This window comes from Leptodactylus fuscus, chromosome 11 (assembly GCF_031893055.1).
Source record: "Leptodactylus fuscus isolate aLepFus1 chromosome 11, aLepFus1.hap2, whole genome shotgun sequence".
Taxonomy (NCBI): domain Eukaryota; kingdom Metazoa; phylum Chordata; class Amphibia; order Anura; family Leptodactylidae; genus Leptodactylus; species Leptodactylus fuscus.
The window spans coordinates 49,177,626-49,195,454 of record NC_134275.1 but is presented as its reverse complement, the minus strand read 5'-3'; the positions used below and the strand labels follow the sequence as shown (position 1 = coordinate 49,195,454).

The 17,829-nt window shown below is 46.7% G+C and overlaps 1 protein-coding gene across 2 annotated transcripts in view; it reads right to left on the bottom strand.

Moving 5' to 3' along the window:
• Positions 1-17,494, bottom strand: part of SPTBN4 (spectrin beta, non-erythrocytic 4) — a 58,226-nt gene extending 40,732 nt beyond the window's left edge. Inside the window, exons 1-16 of one of the 2 annotated variants that reach the window (XM_075259922.1) lie at positions 17,336-17,494; positions 10,791-10,940; positions 10,141-10,292; positions 9,843-10,016; positions 9,376-9,467; positions 9,218-9,298; positions 8,250-8,365; positions 7,250-7,362; positions 6,540-6,727; positions 5,529-5,646; positions 4,498-4,656; positions 4,120-4,422; positions 3,859-4,009; positions 3,179-3,492; positions 2,524-3,083; positions 1,339-1,476 (exon numbers count right to left, since the gene is read on the bottom strand). In XM_075259922.1, the coding sequence (XP_075116023.1) occupies positions 1,339-1,476; positions 2,524-3,083; positions 3,179-3,492; positions 3,859-4,009; positions 4,120-4,422; positions 4,498-4,656; positions 5,529-5,646; positions 6,540-6,727; positions 7,250-7,362; positions 8,250-8,365; positions 9,218-9,298; positions 9,376-9,467; positions 9,843-10,016; positions 10,141-10,292; positions 10,791-10,935 (2,804 nt within the window). In that variant the 5' untranslated portion in view covers positions 10,936-10,940; positions 17,336-17,494. Of the gene's footprint in view, positions 1-1,208; positions 1,252-1,338; positions 1,477-2,523; positions 3,084-3,178; positions 3,493-3,858; positions 4,010-4,119; positions 4,423-4,497; positions 4,657-5,528; positions 5,647-6,539; positions 6,728-7,249; positions 7,363-8,249; positions 8,366-9,217; positions 9,299-9,375; positions 9,468-9,842; positions 10,017-10,140; positions 10,293-10,790; positions 10,941-17,335 lie in introns of those variants that run through there. The other variant, XM_075259923.1, reaches the window with a different exon arrangement.
• Between the last annotated feature and the right edge of the window lie 335 nt (positions 17,495-17,829).

The following is a 17,829-nucleotide window of genomic DNA, read 5'->3' as shown; positions in this document are numbered from 1 at the left end:
CTCTTCAGTTAGGGGGTCTGGTGCACCTATTCCCTTCAGTGGGGGGTCTGATGCTCCTATTCCCTTCATTAAGGGGGTCTGGTGCACTTATTCCCTTCAGTGGGGGGTCTGATGCTCCTATTCCCTTCATTAAGGGGGTCTGGTGCACCTACCTATTTCCTTCAGTGGGGGGTCTGGTGCACCTATTCCCTTCAGTTAGGGGGTCTGGTGCACCTATTCCCTTCAGTAAGGGGGTCTGGTGCACCTATTCCCTTCAGTAAGGGGGTCTGGTGCACCTATTCCCTTCAGTGGGGGGCTGATGCGCCTTTTCTCTTCAGTAAGGGGATCTGGTGCACCTATTCCCTTCAGTAAGGGGGTCTGGTGCACCTATTCCCTTCAGTTAGGGAGTCTGGTGCACCTATTCCCTTCAGTAAGGGGGTCTGGTGCACATATTCCCTTCAGTGAGGGGGTCTGGTACACCTATTCCCTTCAGTTAGGGGGTCTGATGCTCCTATTCCCTTCAGTTAGGGGTCTGGTGCACCTATTCCCTTCAGTAAGGGGGTCTGCTGCACCTATTCCCTTCAGTGGGGGGTCTGGTGCACCTATTCCCTTCAGTAAGGGGGTCTGGTGCACCTACCCTTCAGTGGTGGGGGTCTGGTGCACCTATTCCCTTCAGTAAGGGGGTTTGCTGCACCTATTCCCTTCAATTAGGGGGTCTGATGCTCCTATTCCCTTCAGTAAGGGGGTCTGGTGCACCTATTCCCTTCAGTAAGGGGGTCTGATGCACCTACCCTTCAGTGGGGGGGGGGTCTGGTGCACCTATTCCCTTCAGTAAGGGGGTCTGCTGCACCTATTCCCTTCAATTAGGGGGTCTGATGCTCCTATTCCCTTCAGTAAGGGGGTCTGGTGCTCCTATACCCTTCAGTGGGGGGTCTGATGCTCCTATTCCTTTCAGTCGGAGGGGGGGGGGGGTCTGGTGCTCCCATTCTCTATAAGTGGGGGTCTGGTGCTCCCATTCTCTTTCTTTTACCTCCAGCCCTCCCATTGCCATGTAATGTCATCTACATTGAGTCTAGCTGCCGGACTCCATTCTCAGGATTGGTGGGGTCTCAGAACCCCAATGATCAGATAGAGGCTTTATGGCGTACCCTATAACCCCTTATAGAAGCAGCTTAGATACGTCGCGCTCATTAGATAGCTGTCGGCTGAGCGCTTACTATGTCACTCACAACATGGCGTCTCGTCTCCATTTCCCGTCACTCATCTGTCTCATACGTGACCTGTCAGCGGCCGCGGCCTCAGGAGAATTACGTGCGACACGAGAAGTGGAGACAAATCTGCGAGTGGTTCCTTATATACCTGCTGTTTAAGTGATCCTGACAGGCGCGGACCTCGGAGGCGCTGGGGTGTCCCCCCTCCAGCAGCTGCTGCACAATCTGATTGACGTCCAACACTCGGCCCATTAGACTGTTCATCTCCTGGTCCAGACTCTCGAATCTAAAAGCCATGAAGAAGAATCCAGGTCACTATCCCCAGGAGCCCAGAATCCGAACCTCATAGACCTAGATCCCTATACATACTGTAAGTGACATAGGCAGGATAGAATTACATTCTTTAACCTTTTCACTACCAAAACTTCTTATAGACATCAAAGTCTATTGGAAGAATTAAAGACAACTCTCTTCTGAATCTCTATTAGACCTCAACTAGCCAAATGCAGCTAAAATTGGAGTCGCTTTTTTTCCTGCAACCATTTTCATTGTGGTTTTTCTTCCACTATTAAGTGTATGGGGAAAATACATAACGCTAAAACTGTAGGGATCACCGAGCGGCCATTGCTCTGTACATTGTATATCAAGGAAAGATGGAGGATGGTTGGCGGCCACTGTAGGGATTATAGCAAATATTTCACATGTCCACCAGGGCAGCTCCTGGCATATACACTAAACACTGGGGTCACTGGGCCCCACCATACAGAGCCCTATATGGCACCATACAGCACCATAAAGAGCACTATATCACACCGTACAGAGCACCATATGACACTGTACAGAGCACCATATGATACTACACTGAGCATCATACAGAGCACCATATGACACTACACTGAACATCATACAGAGCACCATACAGTGCTGTACAGAGCACCACATGACACCACACAGAGCACCATATGGCACCGTAGAGAGCACTATATGGCACCATACAGCACCGTACAGAGCACCATATGGCACCATAAAGAGCACTATATGACACCGTGCAGAGCACCATATGACACTACACTGAGCATCATACAGAGCACCATACAGCGCCGTACAAAGCACTATATGACACCACACAGAGCACCATATGACACTATATATAGTACTATCCCTCTCTACACTATGGAGCCAATGACAGGCCTAGATCACAGCTAATAAATACACAATTTCCTATCTTCTTCCACACTTCTGCTGCCACAGCCTATCGCATAGGTCATTGGTAGTGAATGCCCTACACTTGATGACATTTGCTTGTTCTCGGGGTGTTCAGGTCGGTCCTCACCTGTGCTGGACAACCTCCACATCTTCCAGCCTCTGAGGGATCTCCATCTTCACTAACCATTGCTCTTTTTCGTCTATCCAGACCTCACAGGAATTGACCTCCCCAAACATTTTGTAGACATCTAAGGCGTCCTGAAGCCACTGACTCCGTAAGGAGGCGACTTCCACCACCTCGCCATAAAGCTGCTCCACCTCCACGATACTAATCTGTACGTCCACCTGGTCTCGGTACTCAGGCCCAAGTTCTGACAACTGTTTCCTCAAGCCAAGCGCGCTGGCTCTATGTTTCTCGATCTCCTCCATAGCTGCTCGATGCTTCTTCACCAAAGACTGGGTGGAGAACTCATCATGTCCAAAGTCATCACTGGACACCAGGCGATAGGTGTCCTGCAACCAGCCGGCAAGCTCTGCGGTGTCTGCATTGAACTGATGGAAGTTGGAGGCGTCTTGGAGCTTCATCTGATGAGCACTTGATGCCTTTTCAAGGTTTTCCCATTTCTGCTTCACTTCCTGCATGCGCTGCCGTAGTCCGGCCAATCCCCTTCGCCGTTTTGTTAACACCTTGTACAGGAAGAAAAGCAAAAGATAGAAAACGTGTATAAATATCTGATAATTCCACTTACATTCAGGTCAGGACATGAGGCCTCGCTGCTCACCTGCTCCCCTTTCTGGAGCGTCTGCTGTAACATGGCAAATCTCCCTCCAATCTCCCCCACCAGGATCTTGTGTTTGCTCAGTAGTCGTAGGACGCTGCTCAGATCCTTCCCGTAACTTTGTGGTGTTGCGAGAATCTGTTCTTTCTCTCGGATCCAGCCCTCGGCCTCCTCCACTTCCTGCAGAAAGCACCAGAGACGTTTGGATTCCTCCAGCTCGCCCCGTCGCTTCTCCGCCAGCTGTCGGAGCCCTTCCAGGCAGCTCTTCACATGCTCGACCCGGTTGCAGATGATCTGGGGGTCACACGGCTGGTAATCTGCACCACAGAAACCCATTACTAAGAGGTAACAATCTGGTTTCATACTGGTCCTATCCTATCATACTGGTCCTATCCACTCCTATTGATGATGTAGTGCTGTAGGCGATGATGTAATTGTGTAGGTGATGATGTAATATTGGAGGTGATGATGTAATGCTGTGGCTGCCAGCATTGCTATGCAGCAGAGAACTTATAAGTGACTGCAGTAATAAACCAGCCCTGTGTCTCACTTGTTCGGATCGGTGGTGGTCCCAGAAGTTGAGTCCGCACCTATCATAGAGTGATGGTGTAGCCTAGTACATGACATCACTTTATATCCGTGGACGTCCCTTTATCTATGACGTACATTCTGTTTGCACTCACCGGAGTACTCTGTAAACTTCAGAGCGGACTGGTTTAGGGAGTGGACTCTCTCGGTCTGGGCAGCGATATCGGCCTCCAACAAGCTGTGTTTCTGCAGAAAGTCTTCCACTTCCAATAGATGTTTTCCAAAATCTTTAGAAGATAAGGGAACCTGTAACATAATGGGATATGTGACCTGTTAGGGGAGTTTTCTAATGACCTATTATTAGTATCAGATTGGTGAGGGGTCCGTCTGCTGGCACCTCCCTGACCGCCACTTACTTGCATCTCATCCATCCAGTCGATCATATAGACCATCTCCTGGAATATCTTCTGCAGCGCCAGGTTCCTCTCCAGTCTGGCTCTCCTGGCGCTGAGAAGCTCCTTCAGTAGATTCCACTGTCTTAGGATGTTGTCCTTCTGAGCCGCTATCCTGCAGATATCATAATATCCCTCCGACTCCATCTCCTGCGCCAGGTCGGCCACCACCTGGATCCGCTCTTCATAGGAGGAAATATCGGCCTCAATGGCTTCATGTTTCTTCATGGCGGCCTCCACGGCAGATTGGTCATAACCGAAGTTATCCTATGATGTGAGGCAGACGATATAAGATGGATTCTCACCATCTCTTATGGTACTTGCTTAGTGATCCGGCCTTACCTGGGACACGAGCCGCTGGTTCTCGCTCAGCCATGCCTCCCTCATGGCCGCTTTCTGATCAAACCTTTGTGACAGTAGTTCCAGCTTCTCTTGCCGTATCAGTTCGTTCCGTAGAGCGACCTCGCGCTCATGTTCTGCCTTCTCCAGCCGTGTCCAAGCCTAGGTGATAATATAATGTCCAGGGCACATTGTCAGATCGGGAGGTGAAGGACAAGAATCAATCCGCACATTAGGTAATGCATTCACATTGTGTTTGTGGGGGCCATTTGGGGTAGACGCTCCCAGGATACAGGTCACACATCTTAACAGAGGCCATAAGAGTCTCCTTTCGGCCTCCATCAGGTCGGGGTACGTTGGTATACCCTTTTTTTGGGGGAAAGCTCAGTCATCAATCTGAGAATTACATAGAGAATCCTCCAAAACTCTAAAAATCCCACACCCTGGAAATGGCATCTTCGATTCTCCTAACAATAATGCAGGTTCAGCGTAGATTACATTCAGTCCTTACAGTGGGTGGTGGGACCTGCATTAGATGGGGATACCCCATAATACCCCATTAAAGACACAGATGGGGATAACCCATAATCCCCCATTAAAGACACAGATGGGGATACCCCATAATACCCCATTAAAGACACAGGATCACAGAATCTACAGAGCCTTCAAAAGGGAGGAAACCTGTAGACATGTGAGCAGTGTCAGCGGGTTGTATGGGCCGAGCCGACTGACCCATCAGGACACAACTTCTGTATTTCAATAATAAGGCCTCTGAATCCTCCCCACTGAAATACAGAAGTTGTGTCCTCCAATGAGAAGGATTAAGACGCCCAGTGTCTATTTGTTACCTAATACATTACACCAAGGACCAAGCCCCATAATGACGGGGGGTCTGGTGCTGTCCAATTACCCAACATAGGATTTCTATAATAGAGAAGGACCAATACTAATGTGACCTGTCCTGGAGACCCCTCATTGATGCGGAGACTGCACAAGACACTCCAGGTCACAAATCCCACCGTGACAAGGCCCACCTTGTTGATATCAGAGATGTTCTTCCCCTCGGATGGCACATACAGCTTACGCTTTTCTTCCCTCATCTTACTCTGAATAGTGAAAAGAAGAACTTCCAGATTCCCCTTCTCCTGAAATCTAGAAAAAAGCAAACAATGGATTGGGTGATCATATAGGATCCCGAAAATTGTCCTCAATAGCTTCATCCTCTATATACTGACTATATACTCCTTATATACTGATTATACATCCTCTATATACTCACTATATACTCCTTATATACTAATTATACATCATCTATATACTCACTATATACTCACTATACACCCACTATATACTCACTATACATCCTCTATATACTCACTATACACCCTCTATATACTCACTATATACTCACTATACACCCTCTATATACTCACTATATACACTCTATGTACTCACTATATACTCACTATACATCCTCTATATACTCCTTATATACTGATTATACATCCTCTATATACTCGCTATACACCCTCTATACATTCACTATATATTCACATTGCTTGTGATTCTAGAGGACGATGGTCCATGTGTTTGGCTACCAACATTACATTATCATTGACTAAACCACCGACATCCTAATGTGAATGGGCGTCTGACTCCCCCTTTGGCAGATATCAGAGAATAGAAGGGGCCTGATGGATTTGACCAGACCAGGCGGAGATAACCCCCAATGGTCTCCTCATGAGAACACTTTGGTAGGATTTTATGAAGACTGGGGGTTCCTGCGCCCCGGATTGGGATGCACACATGACTGTGTCACAAACTATGGCTGGCATAGACTTACACCCCCAAACATGCCCACTTTACAGAACAGTAATGTGTGGGGCAAAAAACATTTTTGGAGCAAAATTGGCCATTCACCAATCTGGTACAAAATCAATGACAAATCCCCCAAGTTTGACTTGGCTGAGGGTGCACATGTACGGGGAGGGCTGGAGGAAAAGCTGTGCTCTGTAGTGCAGGTACGCGGCCGCCATGACACTCACTTGCAGGGTTTCTCGGTGGTGCAGTACGTGGTGAACGCCTGGAGCTGCTGCTGGACGCCCAGTAAGGAGTTGGCAAATTTCTGGTTTGTGATGATGGAGACGGTTCTCTCAATCCACTCCAGAAGTTCTGATGCCAGGACCTCATATCTATTGATGTCCTTCTCCGTTTCGATGGCCTGGTCCAGGACCTGCAACGGTGGAGACCAATGGCCTTAAGATCATGCAATGTCACATACATAAGCAGTAGGGAAGTTCTCAAATATATCACGTGCAGAAATTAGTAACGGAAGCAAAAACGGATACGAACAGACGGCCGTCCAATCACAGCCATGGAAAATAAGCGTCAGATTCTGGCCATTTTTTTTGAATTTCAAAAAACCGAAGTATCCCAAAAATATCTGGCAGAAAAACACTGTAATGTGAATAGAGCCCTAGTACGGTCAGGGGGTAAGGGATATTAGTGTCAATGAAGAATGTGGCGCGGCCCCCGTCCTCCTAGGAGTACACCCTCGCCACACCCTTTATTTGGGGTACAATAGACGCTTTCTGCTAATACCAAAGCTCCATGACTCGTGGTAAGGACAAGGCCTCTGCGTCCAGGCCCAGAACCTCAATGGGATTCTTTGCTTCAAAGTCAGCGGCTGGTCAGGAACGGCTCCAAGCCCGAGAAGACTCACATGGATGAGACATTTACAGAACGCAGCCCTTACCTTACCGATACGCTTGCCCTCCACAGCCAGAGCCTTCATCTTGGAGAAGTAATGGTAGAAGGACACCACGTAGGTGATGATGGATTTCTCATCTGGATTCTCTGTGTTCACATCTGCAGGAAAAGGAAGATTGTACAAGGTGAAGGCTCCTGCAAGTGCCGAAACCCTATTACTCGTCATTGGATGTCACTAAGAGCTGTGAGATCACCAGGCTGTACACACCAGACACATCGGCCTCCCAGTGATTGGTGCCCCAGTGTACATAGAAGTGCATGGAGCGCCGGTCACACAACACCACTAGTGCACCATTCACCAGGAGGGCTTAAGGGTGTTTCGGTCTCCATCCTCCTCCTCCTCCTCCTCTGGGGGACCAACAATCGGGCCCCCAGTGATCGGACACTTATAAGGACAACCCCTTTAAGTAAGTGTGACTAACTATGAGTTATGTGTGAGATCACCCCAACATCTTCTCTGATGTCTTACATCTAGGATTATCTACAGTGCTTTGTGAGATACCATCTTCTTTTGGGGAGGGTCTATGACCAGACAGACGACATCCGTGGGCACCTTTCATGTAGTGGCTGCCACTTTTATATACTAAGAATTATCCACTTGGATACGTCACATCGCTGGGGCATATATACTATCACTATATGTCATAGACTGCCAGGGTGTATCCTTGTGGCACATATACCATAACTATATATCATACACGGCCATACAGTGGGGCACATATACCATAGCTATATATCATAGACTGCCAGGGTGTATCCTTGTGGCACATATACCATCGCTCTATATCATACACGGCCATACAGTGGGGCACATATACCATAGCTATATATCATGGACTGCCAGGGCGTATCCTTGGGGCACATATACCATCGCTCTATATCATACACTGCCATACAGTGTGCTGCCTCCCCGTCTCATACAGATTTCTCAGACCTCTCAGGCAGTCTCATAGATGGGGTAAGGGGCTGAGCCGTGTTGTCTGCACCTTCGGGGTCCAGCAGTTTGATCAGTCCCAGCTGCTGCTCGGCCGTATTGAAGGCTTGCTGGAGATTATAGGTCGCGTTGGACTTGGTCAGTCGGCTGAAGTCTATTAAATCTGGTCTGTTGGTAAAAATAAGCTTGGTCAGTCGTGCACGTTACAGATCACTGCGAGGCTTCATGGAGAGAATGTCAATGGCCTACTAATAGGAAAGGTCACATGGTGGGGTGTGACCCTGCACCTCACCAATAAAGTGTCCGCGGCAGTCAGCAAAGTACAACCTGTCTACATGCACCTTAGGAGCTGCAGTGCAGGGTATGTTCTAATATCAAGGCCCCCCCCATCCCTCCACACTGGGGTCATATGGTTGTATTCACACACAGAACTAACACTCCATGTAATGTCTACGAGCGGCAGAATACACATCAGTCACCTGAAATCTGCCAATGATCTGCAGATCATATCTCAAGTGTATGGAAAGCTTTAGTCCATCACTGACCCCTGTTCTTAGTCACAGGAGAGGAGAGAGCACGCTATATGGTATGTACTATGTACTATGAGCTATGTACTATATGCTATGTGATATGTGGTATGTACTATGTTATATGTACTATGTGCTATTTGCTATGTGATATGTGCTATGTACTATGTGCTATGTACTATGTGATATGTGCTATGTGCTATTTACTATGAAATGCTGGGCACAATCTGTGCCCCACTGTGGCTAATATATTGCCCGGCATCAATAATTATTGCGGTGAGTGACGGTTTTATGGCCTCTATTATTTTATTGTGAATTCCCCCATTTTGTTTGCAGATATCGGGGTACTGTATCACTGATTTCACTTTCTTTGCTGGTGGTAAAGACGGTCCATGGATATAAACAGAACATCCCCATTCACTGACAGCGAGCCCATGGATATAGACATTATACACAGTTAACCCTTTGTAGCCAGCTGTGATACATCTCCTACCTATGCCTGTGGATGAGGGCGCTGAACGCCAGCCCGTCTCTCCAGCACGTGGTGAAGTTCTGGATATTGACCTCCGGATAGCTGCAAATACAGGAAAAGGTCGTTTTACTAGAGGACATTGTAATAGATCAGAGTCAGACAATTCGCCCCAAACCTACCCTGCCGTCTTCATCTGGCACCAGAGGAGCAGGGCGTCCTTGGCTGATCTTGTCTCACGGTTGTCCTCAGTTTCTATCTTGATCACTTGGATCTATAAGGATATATAATAATAGTGATATAAGGACAACACTACAAGGGTATAAAGACCCTACATTAATAAAACATGGCTGACGTGATAAGAAACCAGTGCACAATACAGGCGTCAGTGGCACCCCCTGCTGGGAGTGCCTGGAATGTCTGCACCACTTCATTGTAGGGACAGCTCCCGTAGCACAATCCTGCCTTGCGCCCTCCACGTAGGCACAGTCTTATGCTTGGGCTGGAACTCACAGAGGACTATGAGGCAGTGAGTTAGGGTCAGTAAAAGCGCAGTCCGTCTTGGAAGTGCAACCACAGCTGGACACTGATCTGGACTGCCCACAAGTCTGCAATAACAACAATCCATATAACAAGGTGCAGAAATGACCTGAAAGCGGAGAATAATGGTCCAGACGAGGCCCAGGGTGAGCCGGTGATTCCCGTCCACGATGTCATGGGAGCCCACATTCTCCAGATGTACTCGCTGCTCCTTAAGAAACTGAAGGGCTTTGTCCACATTTTCCAAAGAGTGAATCCTCATCCGGCCTCGCGTGGGTTTAGGCTGAGGGTAGAAAACATTGGATTGGATTATGTTATAGTAGTCAGAACCTGCCCAGTGAGTAGTGGGCCCAGGTCCTATTCTATGTAGGGGCCCATTATACCCTATTATATGTCCCGTCTCTTACCAGCTGCTCCCCGGACAGCACTTCCAGCAGTTTGGTGATGATGTAGCCATCGCGTAGGTCGCTGTACAGATCATTCACACGACAAGGAACCTTAGACAGATGAGAATTCATCCACTTGGTGAATGTTTTCTTCTGAACTGCATCCCGTTCATCTGAGGAGTAAAAGACAAGAGTCGGCTTCAATCCAGTCTGTGCACGTAGGGGTTGTCCTAGTATGCCCGACACCCCCACGATCAGCTGTCTGTCACATAAGTGCTACGGCCTCTTCACTGCTTACCCAGCACAGTGCAGTCCACTGTACAGTGGTTGTGCCAGGTATTACAGGTCAGCCACTTTCACTTGAATGGGACTGAGCTGCAAACAGGACATGTGACCAATGAACGCAGGACATGTGACCTATAAAGTGGCGCTCATCCAAGTACTGCTGATCAGTGGAGGTGCTGGGTCCTGGATCCCAGAGCCCCTGCAACAGAGCAGCCCCCCGGTCTGGGTGAACGATTGGCTGCCATGATGGCTGTCACATGATGTAAATGGACGCACTACGAATACCCAAAGGACCAGCAGGGGCGCTGGACATCTAAATGTGCAGAATATCTGAATTATCTAATGCGGAGAACTGAGGTTTCAGCTCATAAAGGACACAACTTTACCCGCCAAGGCTTTGATCCGGGAGCACTCAAACAATTTTCCAGAGGCTGCGGGTTCATCCCATGGATGCTCAGTCTGGTCCCAGCGATTGTTGTTATTTGGGGTCTGCACCTCCATGTTGTCCAGCTCCGGGCTCACATTCGCCATCAAATCTATGAGAACAATTTATATAATAAAAAACACAAATCAGGTCTAAGTGAGACTTCAATATATTGTGTGAGCAAAGAGAAGACTCCAACCATTACTGAGGAGAAACCAATTAGATATCAAAGTCTGAAGCATCTGCCACAGTCCCGGAACCCCCCGAAGTCCCACAAGTTGTCGTAAGTCACAAGGAATAACCCAGCCGGATAATAAACAGAGAGAACCGCCAAAGTCTTCCTAAAAACAGCCGTCATACAGCCATACTGTGAATATACTCCTCTATATACTCCTCTCTTATACTCCTCTTTATACTCCTCTCTTATACTGGTCTATATACTCCTCCTCATATACTACTCTCTTATACTCCTCTATATACTCCTCTATATACTCCTCTCTTATACTCCTCTATATACTCCTTGTAGTATTGGCATAAGGTGCAGGTTTCATGGCTGACTCTCAGTAGTGTGAATACTCCCTTACACTCTTCTTATACTTCTTTCTTCTGCTAAATCTGTCCCGGCTTTGGCTTATTAAACTGCAACAAAATCTGTAACATAAGAGTCAGTCTAAGGTTGCATTCACACGGAGTAACGTGCTGTGTGATGTGGCACGTATACTGCGTGTGAGACTTTGCGCGCCGTAAAAGCTCCCATTGGTTTCAATGGGAGCCTGGATCGTATACACTGCGTTATTTTGTGGCCGTGATTTTGCAAAATCACGGCTGCAAAATAACGCGGCGTATACGATCCAGGCTCCCATTGAAACCAATGGGAGCTTTTACGGCGCGCAAAGTCTCACACGCAGTATACGTGCCACATCACACGGCACATTACTCCGTGTGAATGCACCCTAAGGCTGAGGCCCTACGTAGCAGATGCAGCCGAAAACCACTACGAAAAAGACACAGCATTTTTTTCTGCAACGTGTTTTCCCATTAAGTTTGCTGAGTTTTCCTCTGCAGACTTTCTGCTTCTATTATTCCCATAGGGAATCTGCGAGCGTTTCTGTGGGTATAACGGACGTGCTGTGATTTACAAAAACACGAGTGTGAATTTTTCTGCCACGTTTGGATCGGATTAGCCAGAATCACATCCACTTTTCGCAGCCTGTGGCCCGGACTATAATGGTTTTGTGGGTAAATGATATTTATACTGACCTGTCCTCCATATCAGATTCACAGCCGCTAGATGGAGATCAGAGCTGGACTCAGATAATTCTGCTTTGTGCGTAGAGTATCTGCAGCTTCGCTCCTATACAAGTGATCAGGCACTGAGCTGCAGTACCTCCGCATGACCACTACACACAGAACAGCGCTATCTGCTTCCGCTCTATCCCGTGTATAGCAACCGCTGAGAGCAGCTGATCAGCAGGGGTCCTGGGACACATCATAAACATCATTTGCCCCGTAGTTCCTGAGATGTTACCCCCGACGTAGTGACATTGCGACAATTTTTGCAACCTTTTAAAAAGCTGCATCTGATAAATTTGGCGTCTATCAGGATAACCCGGGCCAGTTACTGAGCAGTTTAAGAGTTATATGTCACAAATGGGACCAAAAAGTCCCTGTTTTGCAACTTTTTGATCCCAAAACTCTAGACAGCAGGGTTGGATAAATCCCCACCATTGTGCACTTCCAAATCTCCCGCCCCTACTGCATCATCCATTGTACGTGTTGTACCTGACAAGGGGGTCGGCGCCCACAAACTGGCCCATGGCCATCCCCCTGCTAAGTATATGAGGAGTGCAGGGATTTACACAGGTCTGGTTTTACACTCGGTGGGTTCTAGACTTGCAGAATGGCCGTGTTCGCCGGCGGTTTTTGGCGGGGCCCTACCTTGTCGTTTCTCAGACCGCCCTTCTTGGTCCTAGCATGTGGTTTTCCATGAGGCTGCACTTTGTACAGGTGAACAGATCTCTGGCCTTGCTGCTAAAAACTGAACCCAAGTGTACCATGTGAATAACAGCCTAAATGACATCCCACTCCCCTCATATCCCCCTATACAAACTTTTAAGTGCATCCCTTGTCACTGACATTGGCTGAGAGTCATCACATGGTGTTTGTCGGGGGGGGGGGGGGGATGTGTATATTCGGGGCTGGTGCACCCACTAGTTCACATTTATTAGGGCATCTGTGCTGAGGAATTACAGGAGTCTGGTCGGAGCATTAGCATATAGTATTAGCGCTGCAGTCTGATCTCTGCAGCCTCCCCCCACCCATATGGCGGCACACTGCAGCGTCAGCTCAGCCAACATGTCAGAGTGCACCTGTGTATACGGGAGATACATCTGGCAACGGATGGCACCATCATGTGCAAAAACTAGTGCAAAGGGAACAAACACGCTGTGGACCTACGAAGGGCAATGGCGGATATGTATATATCGCCCCGGAGTTACCAGGTGCGGTGCGGGCCCCTATACAGATATGTCACAGAATGAGGCCTGCGAGGGGTCACTGGTGACCAGGTCTCTTTATGGGAAGCCATTGCACTCTGGTAAGTTGGCCATTCATACAAACTCCCATACACCTGCATGCCCGGCTCAGTCCAACCTGCTGTCATTCTCGGGACATGAACAAATAGCAGACACCTCTGACCCCTCTCCCATCAAAAGATCAGTAAAGTCCAACAACCCCCCGTCCATGTCCTCCAGCCCCTGCTGACCGGCATAGTCAGGAGGCCTCCGAACACGAGAGGGTTCCCGCTGCTGCCCATAGCCGAGGGTTTGGACAACATTCATCTATTATATACGGCAGTATTTGGGTTTGCGACACTTCTGCTGAGTCTTTCTATTTTACTTCTTCATTGTGGGGGTGAAAATAATTTGTAATATAAGAAATATAACTGCCCTATAACTGTAATATAATATAATTGTAATATAATATAACTAGAATATAATGTTAATAGAATAATTACAGCTGGACGATATATTCTGCGTCTCTGAGAGTCACCTGCACCAGGCCGGAGCTGTCCATACACTGCACACAGTTGTCTCAGCACTTCTTCAGCTGACAGCTATTCCCTTCTGTCTCCCTTCTCACTTGCACACTTGGCTTATCATAGAGGAGTTAGACCACATATAAGGCCATGCATCAGACATGTTGAAATCCAACTGCACCAATCCTTTCTCCTGACATCTACATTAGGGGGAACGTCAGGAAACATTATATACAGCGCCGCTCCCGCTATAACTCATCGCCCTCAGCTAATATTAAAGGGGTTATCCACTTTAAAATACACTAATAAAGATCTTGTTTAAATTCAGCACAGTTTGATTTATTTTCAGGTGATTGATCTCAGAGTGATGTTCCATTTCCAAGCTCACTACCCCTCCCTGTGAGCAGTGCAGCCAGCAAACGAAACACCACAGCATCAAGTGACCTCAAATGTGGGAGAGATTTATTACCTGTGGTTTCATTGCAAGGGAGAGTGGAGAAGGGAGGGGTACGCAGAGTGTGAGAGCAGGCAGATGCATCCTGGGACATGTAGTTTGTCCATAGAGTCACTGCATGTAAGTAACAGGGATACAAGGGGCAGCAAGTACAATAAAGCTGAGCAAAGGTGGCACAAGGGGGCGGTGAGGAGTCAGCACTGCTGGGGATGGATTTGCAGATCATTTTTAGAAGCTGGATAACCCCTTTAATCTAATGTGAAAGGGCAATTTTAAGAAAGGGGCTGAGAATAGTCTCACTGTGCACAGTACAACTTCTACTGTCATGTAATGTAACAGACCTGATATACACAGTACCACTTCTACTGTCCTGTATAGTAACAGACCTCATATACACAGTACCACTTCTACTGTCCTGTAATGTAACACACCTGATATACACAGTACCACTTCTACCGTCCTGTAATGTAACACACCTGATATACACAGTACCACTTCTACTGTCAATAAGTACCATAAGCACAACATAATACAAACTCATTCAATATACACATACAATATACAGCCGAACGTGCACACATACAGTGTATAATGTACGGTAATACGCACAGATACAATGTACACTGTAATCCTATCCTACTCATATTATTAATGTGACAGTTTGGATGTTTGTTCCTCAATCAGGCAAAAATGGCTGAACAGATTTGAATGACATTTGTCCCATAGATAGATTGTAACCTTGATTAAAACATCGGCTACTTTGTATCCCGGTAAATGACATGGCTTCACAACTGTTATGAATTTATGGTCACATACTATATTACACTGCTCCTGCAGCAGCTTATCTCAGATCCCAGGTCTGTTATTTCTCTATGTAACTCTCAGCTAACCCTCAGTCCATTGTGTACAAGCATCTGCATATTATCTGATCTGCTCCAGGCAGTGCTGAAACACTGGATGGGAAAATGCCTTTAATCCACATTGGCAGTTTGTCAACTTTCAACATGCCTGGAAAAAGAAAATCTAATTTGTCGCAAACAAGGAGAGCTATGAAGGAGCCAGAAGTCACAGAGTTCTTCTCAAGTGGAGCTGAGGGGGGTCATCGACGCCAACAACAAATGCATTATATGGCATTGCAGCGAGCTGCTGAGATGCTGGAACAATTACAGGCACGGTGCAAAGAACAACTTCAGTGCCAGGCCAACTGGAAAGCTGCCAAAACGCCAGAGCATGCAGATCATCAATGCCAACAACACGCTCATTATATGGCGTTCCAGCGAGCTGCTGAGATGCCGGAACAATCCCAGGCACGGTGCAAGGAACAAGTTCAGCAGCAGGACAGCTTAAGAGCTGCAAAAACACCGGCAGGCAAACCATCGACAGCAGCAATTTGCTGAATAAAGGCAGATCATCGACACCAACAACCCAGATGAAGTCGTGGGCAGAGGCTAGTAGCATATATATATATATATATATATATATATATATATAATGCACCCCATCACACACACATACAATGTACACTGTAATAGCATACATACACAAAGTATAGCAATATACAGTGTTCGGGGAAATACTTTGGGAAAGTATTTTAAATACAAATACTAAACACTACTTTAAAAGTATTTAAAAAATACTGAAATACTTGAAAAATTTACATTAACATGTTAAAAACGTAGAAATTGTTCGTTTTTATCATTAATAAATTAACAAGTTAACGCAGCGTGGGCGAGATTCTCGTCAATTCTCGTGAATCTCTGGACACGTGAGGAAATTCTTTGAATGTATTTTACTTGTTTTGAAAAAGGATATGAATTCTGATTTTTATATTTTATATAATTATATTTAATTTTTAATTTGAAATCGGACGCACGAGATACAAGAAACGAAAGTGATGACGTGCGGTGAGGCGGGTTATTTAAATTACAACATTTGTTTTGAATGTAGGCAGTAATTAAAATATGTAAAATACTTCCTAAGAGTACTTTAACTACAAATAAAAAATACTGAATAAAAAAAGGATTTTACTTACAAAATACAAGTACCTGACGAGTATTTTAAATACTCCCGAACACTATATATATATATATATATATATATATATATATATATATAGTAGTGCAAGACATATGGCCAGTATCTCATACTTGATGTCTTGAACTACTACTCGTATATACTCCACTACTACCCCTACATACTTCTCTATTACCCCTATCTACTCCACTATTACACCTATACACTCCATTACTAACCCTATATACTCCACTATTACACCTATACGCTCCACTATTACCCCTATATACTCCACTATTACATCTATATACTCCTCTACTACCCCTATACACTCCATTACTACTCCTATATACTCCATTATTACATCTATATACTCCTCTACTGCACTACCCCTATATACTCCATTACTACCCCTATATACTCCACTATTACATCTATATACTCCTCTACTACCCCTATACACTCCATTACTACCCCTATATACTCCACTATTACACCTATACACTCCACTACTACACCTATGCACTCCATTACTAACCCTATACACTCCACTATTACACCTATACACTCCATTACTACCCCTATACACTCCACTATTACCCCTATATACTCCACTATTACATCTATATACTCCTCTACTACCCCTATGCACTCCATTACTACCCCTATACACTCCACTATTACCCCTATATACTACACTATTACCCCTATATACTCCATTACTACCTCTATACACTCCACTATTACCCCTATACACTCCACTATTACCCCTATATACTCCATTATTACCCCTATATACTCCATTACTACCCCTATACACTCCACTATTACCCCTATATACTCCACTATTACATCTATATACTCCTCTACTACCCCTATACACTCCATTATTACCCCTATATACTCCACTGTTACATCTATATACTCCTCTACTACCCCTATCTGCTCCTCCCCCCAGGGCAGAGCCCCCCGGTCTATACAGCTGTACCCCACAAGCTCTTACCTTCACCATGCTGAGGCCACACAATGTCACCCACGCTCTGTTGCTCCCCTGGTCAGTGCAGTGTTGGGCTGTGATGCGGGGGTCAGTGGGGCTCCGGGCCCCCGGGCTGCAGCACTTCCAGATGATATCACAGGGAGAGGATGCTGCAGAATCCCGTACAGAGCAGCTCATGGACCAGTCGGGCGGCGCAGGCGCACTGAATGCCGGCAAGTTCCTACAGGGGGCGCTTGAAGGAAAAGCCAGAGAGTTGCGCAGGCGCAGTACAGGCCGACGGCTCCCGCAGCAAAGACAGAAGGTGACCGCATGCGCAGTGGCTGCTCCTGAGACCTCTAGGTGACCGGGAAGAAGAAGTGACGCATGCGCGCTGGAAGTCGCAGTCATTGTACTGTCTGCAGGTGTAACATAGAGAGGAGCGATGAGCCCGAGGATGAGGCCTGCTGAGCCTTGTAGTGCCCCTGGAACTATGCAATATTGGGACTAAATAAGGGCCATGT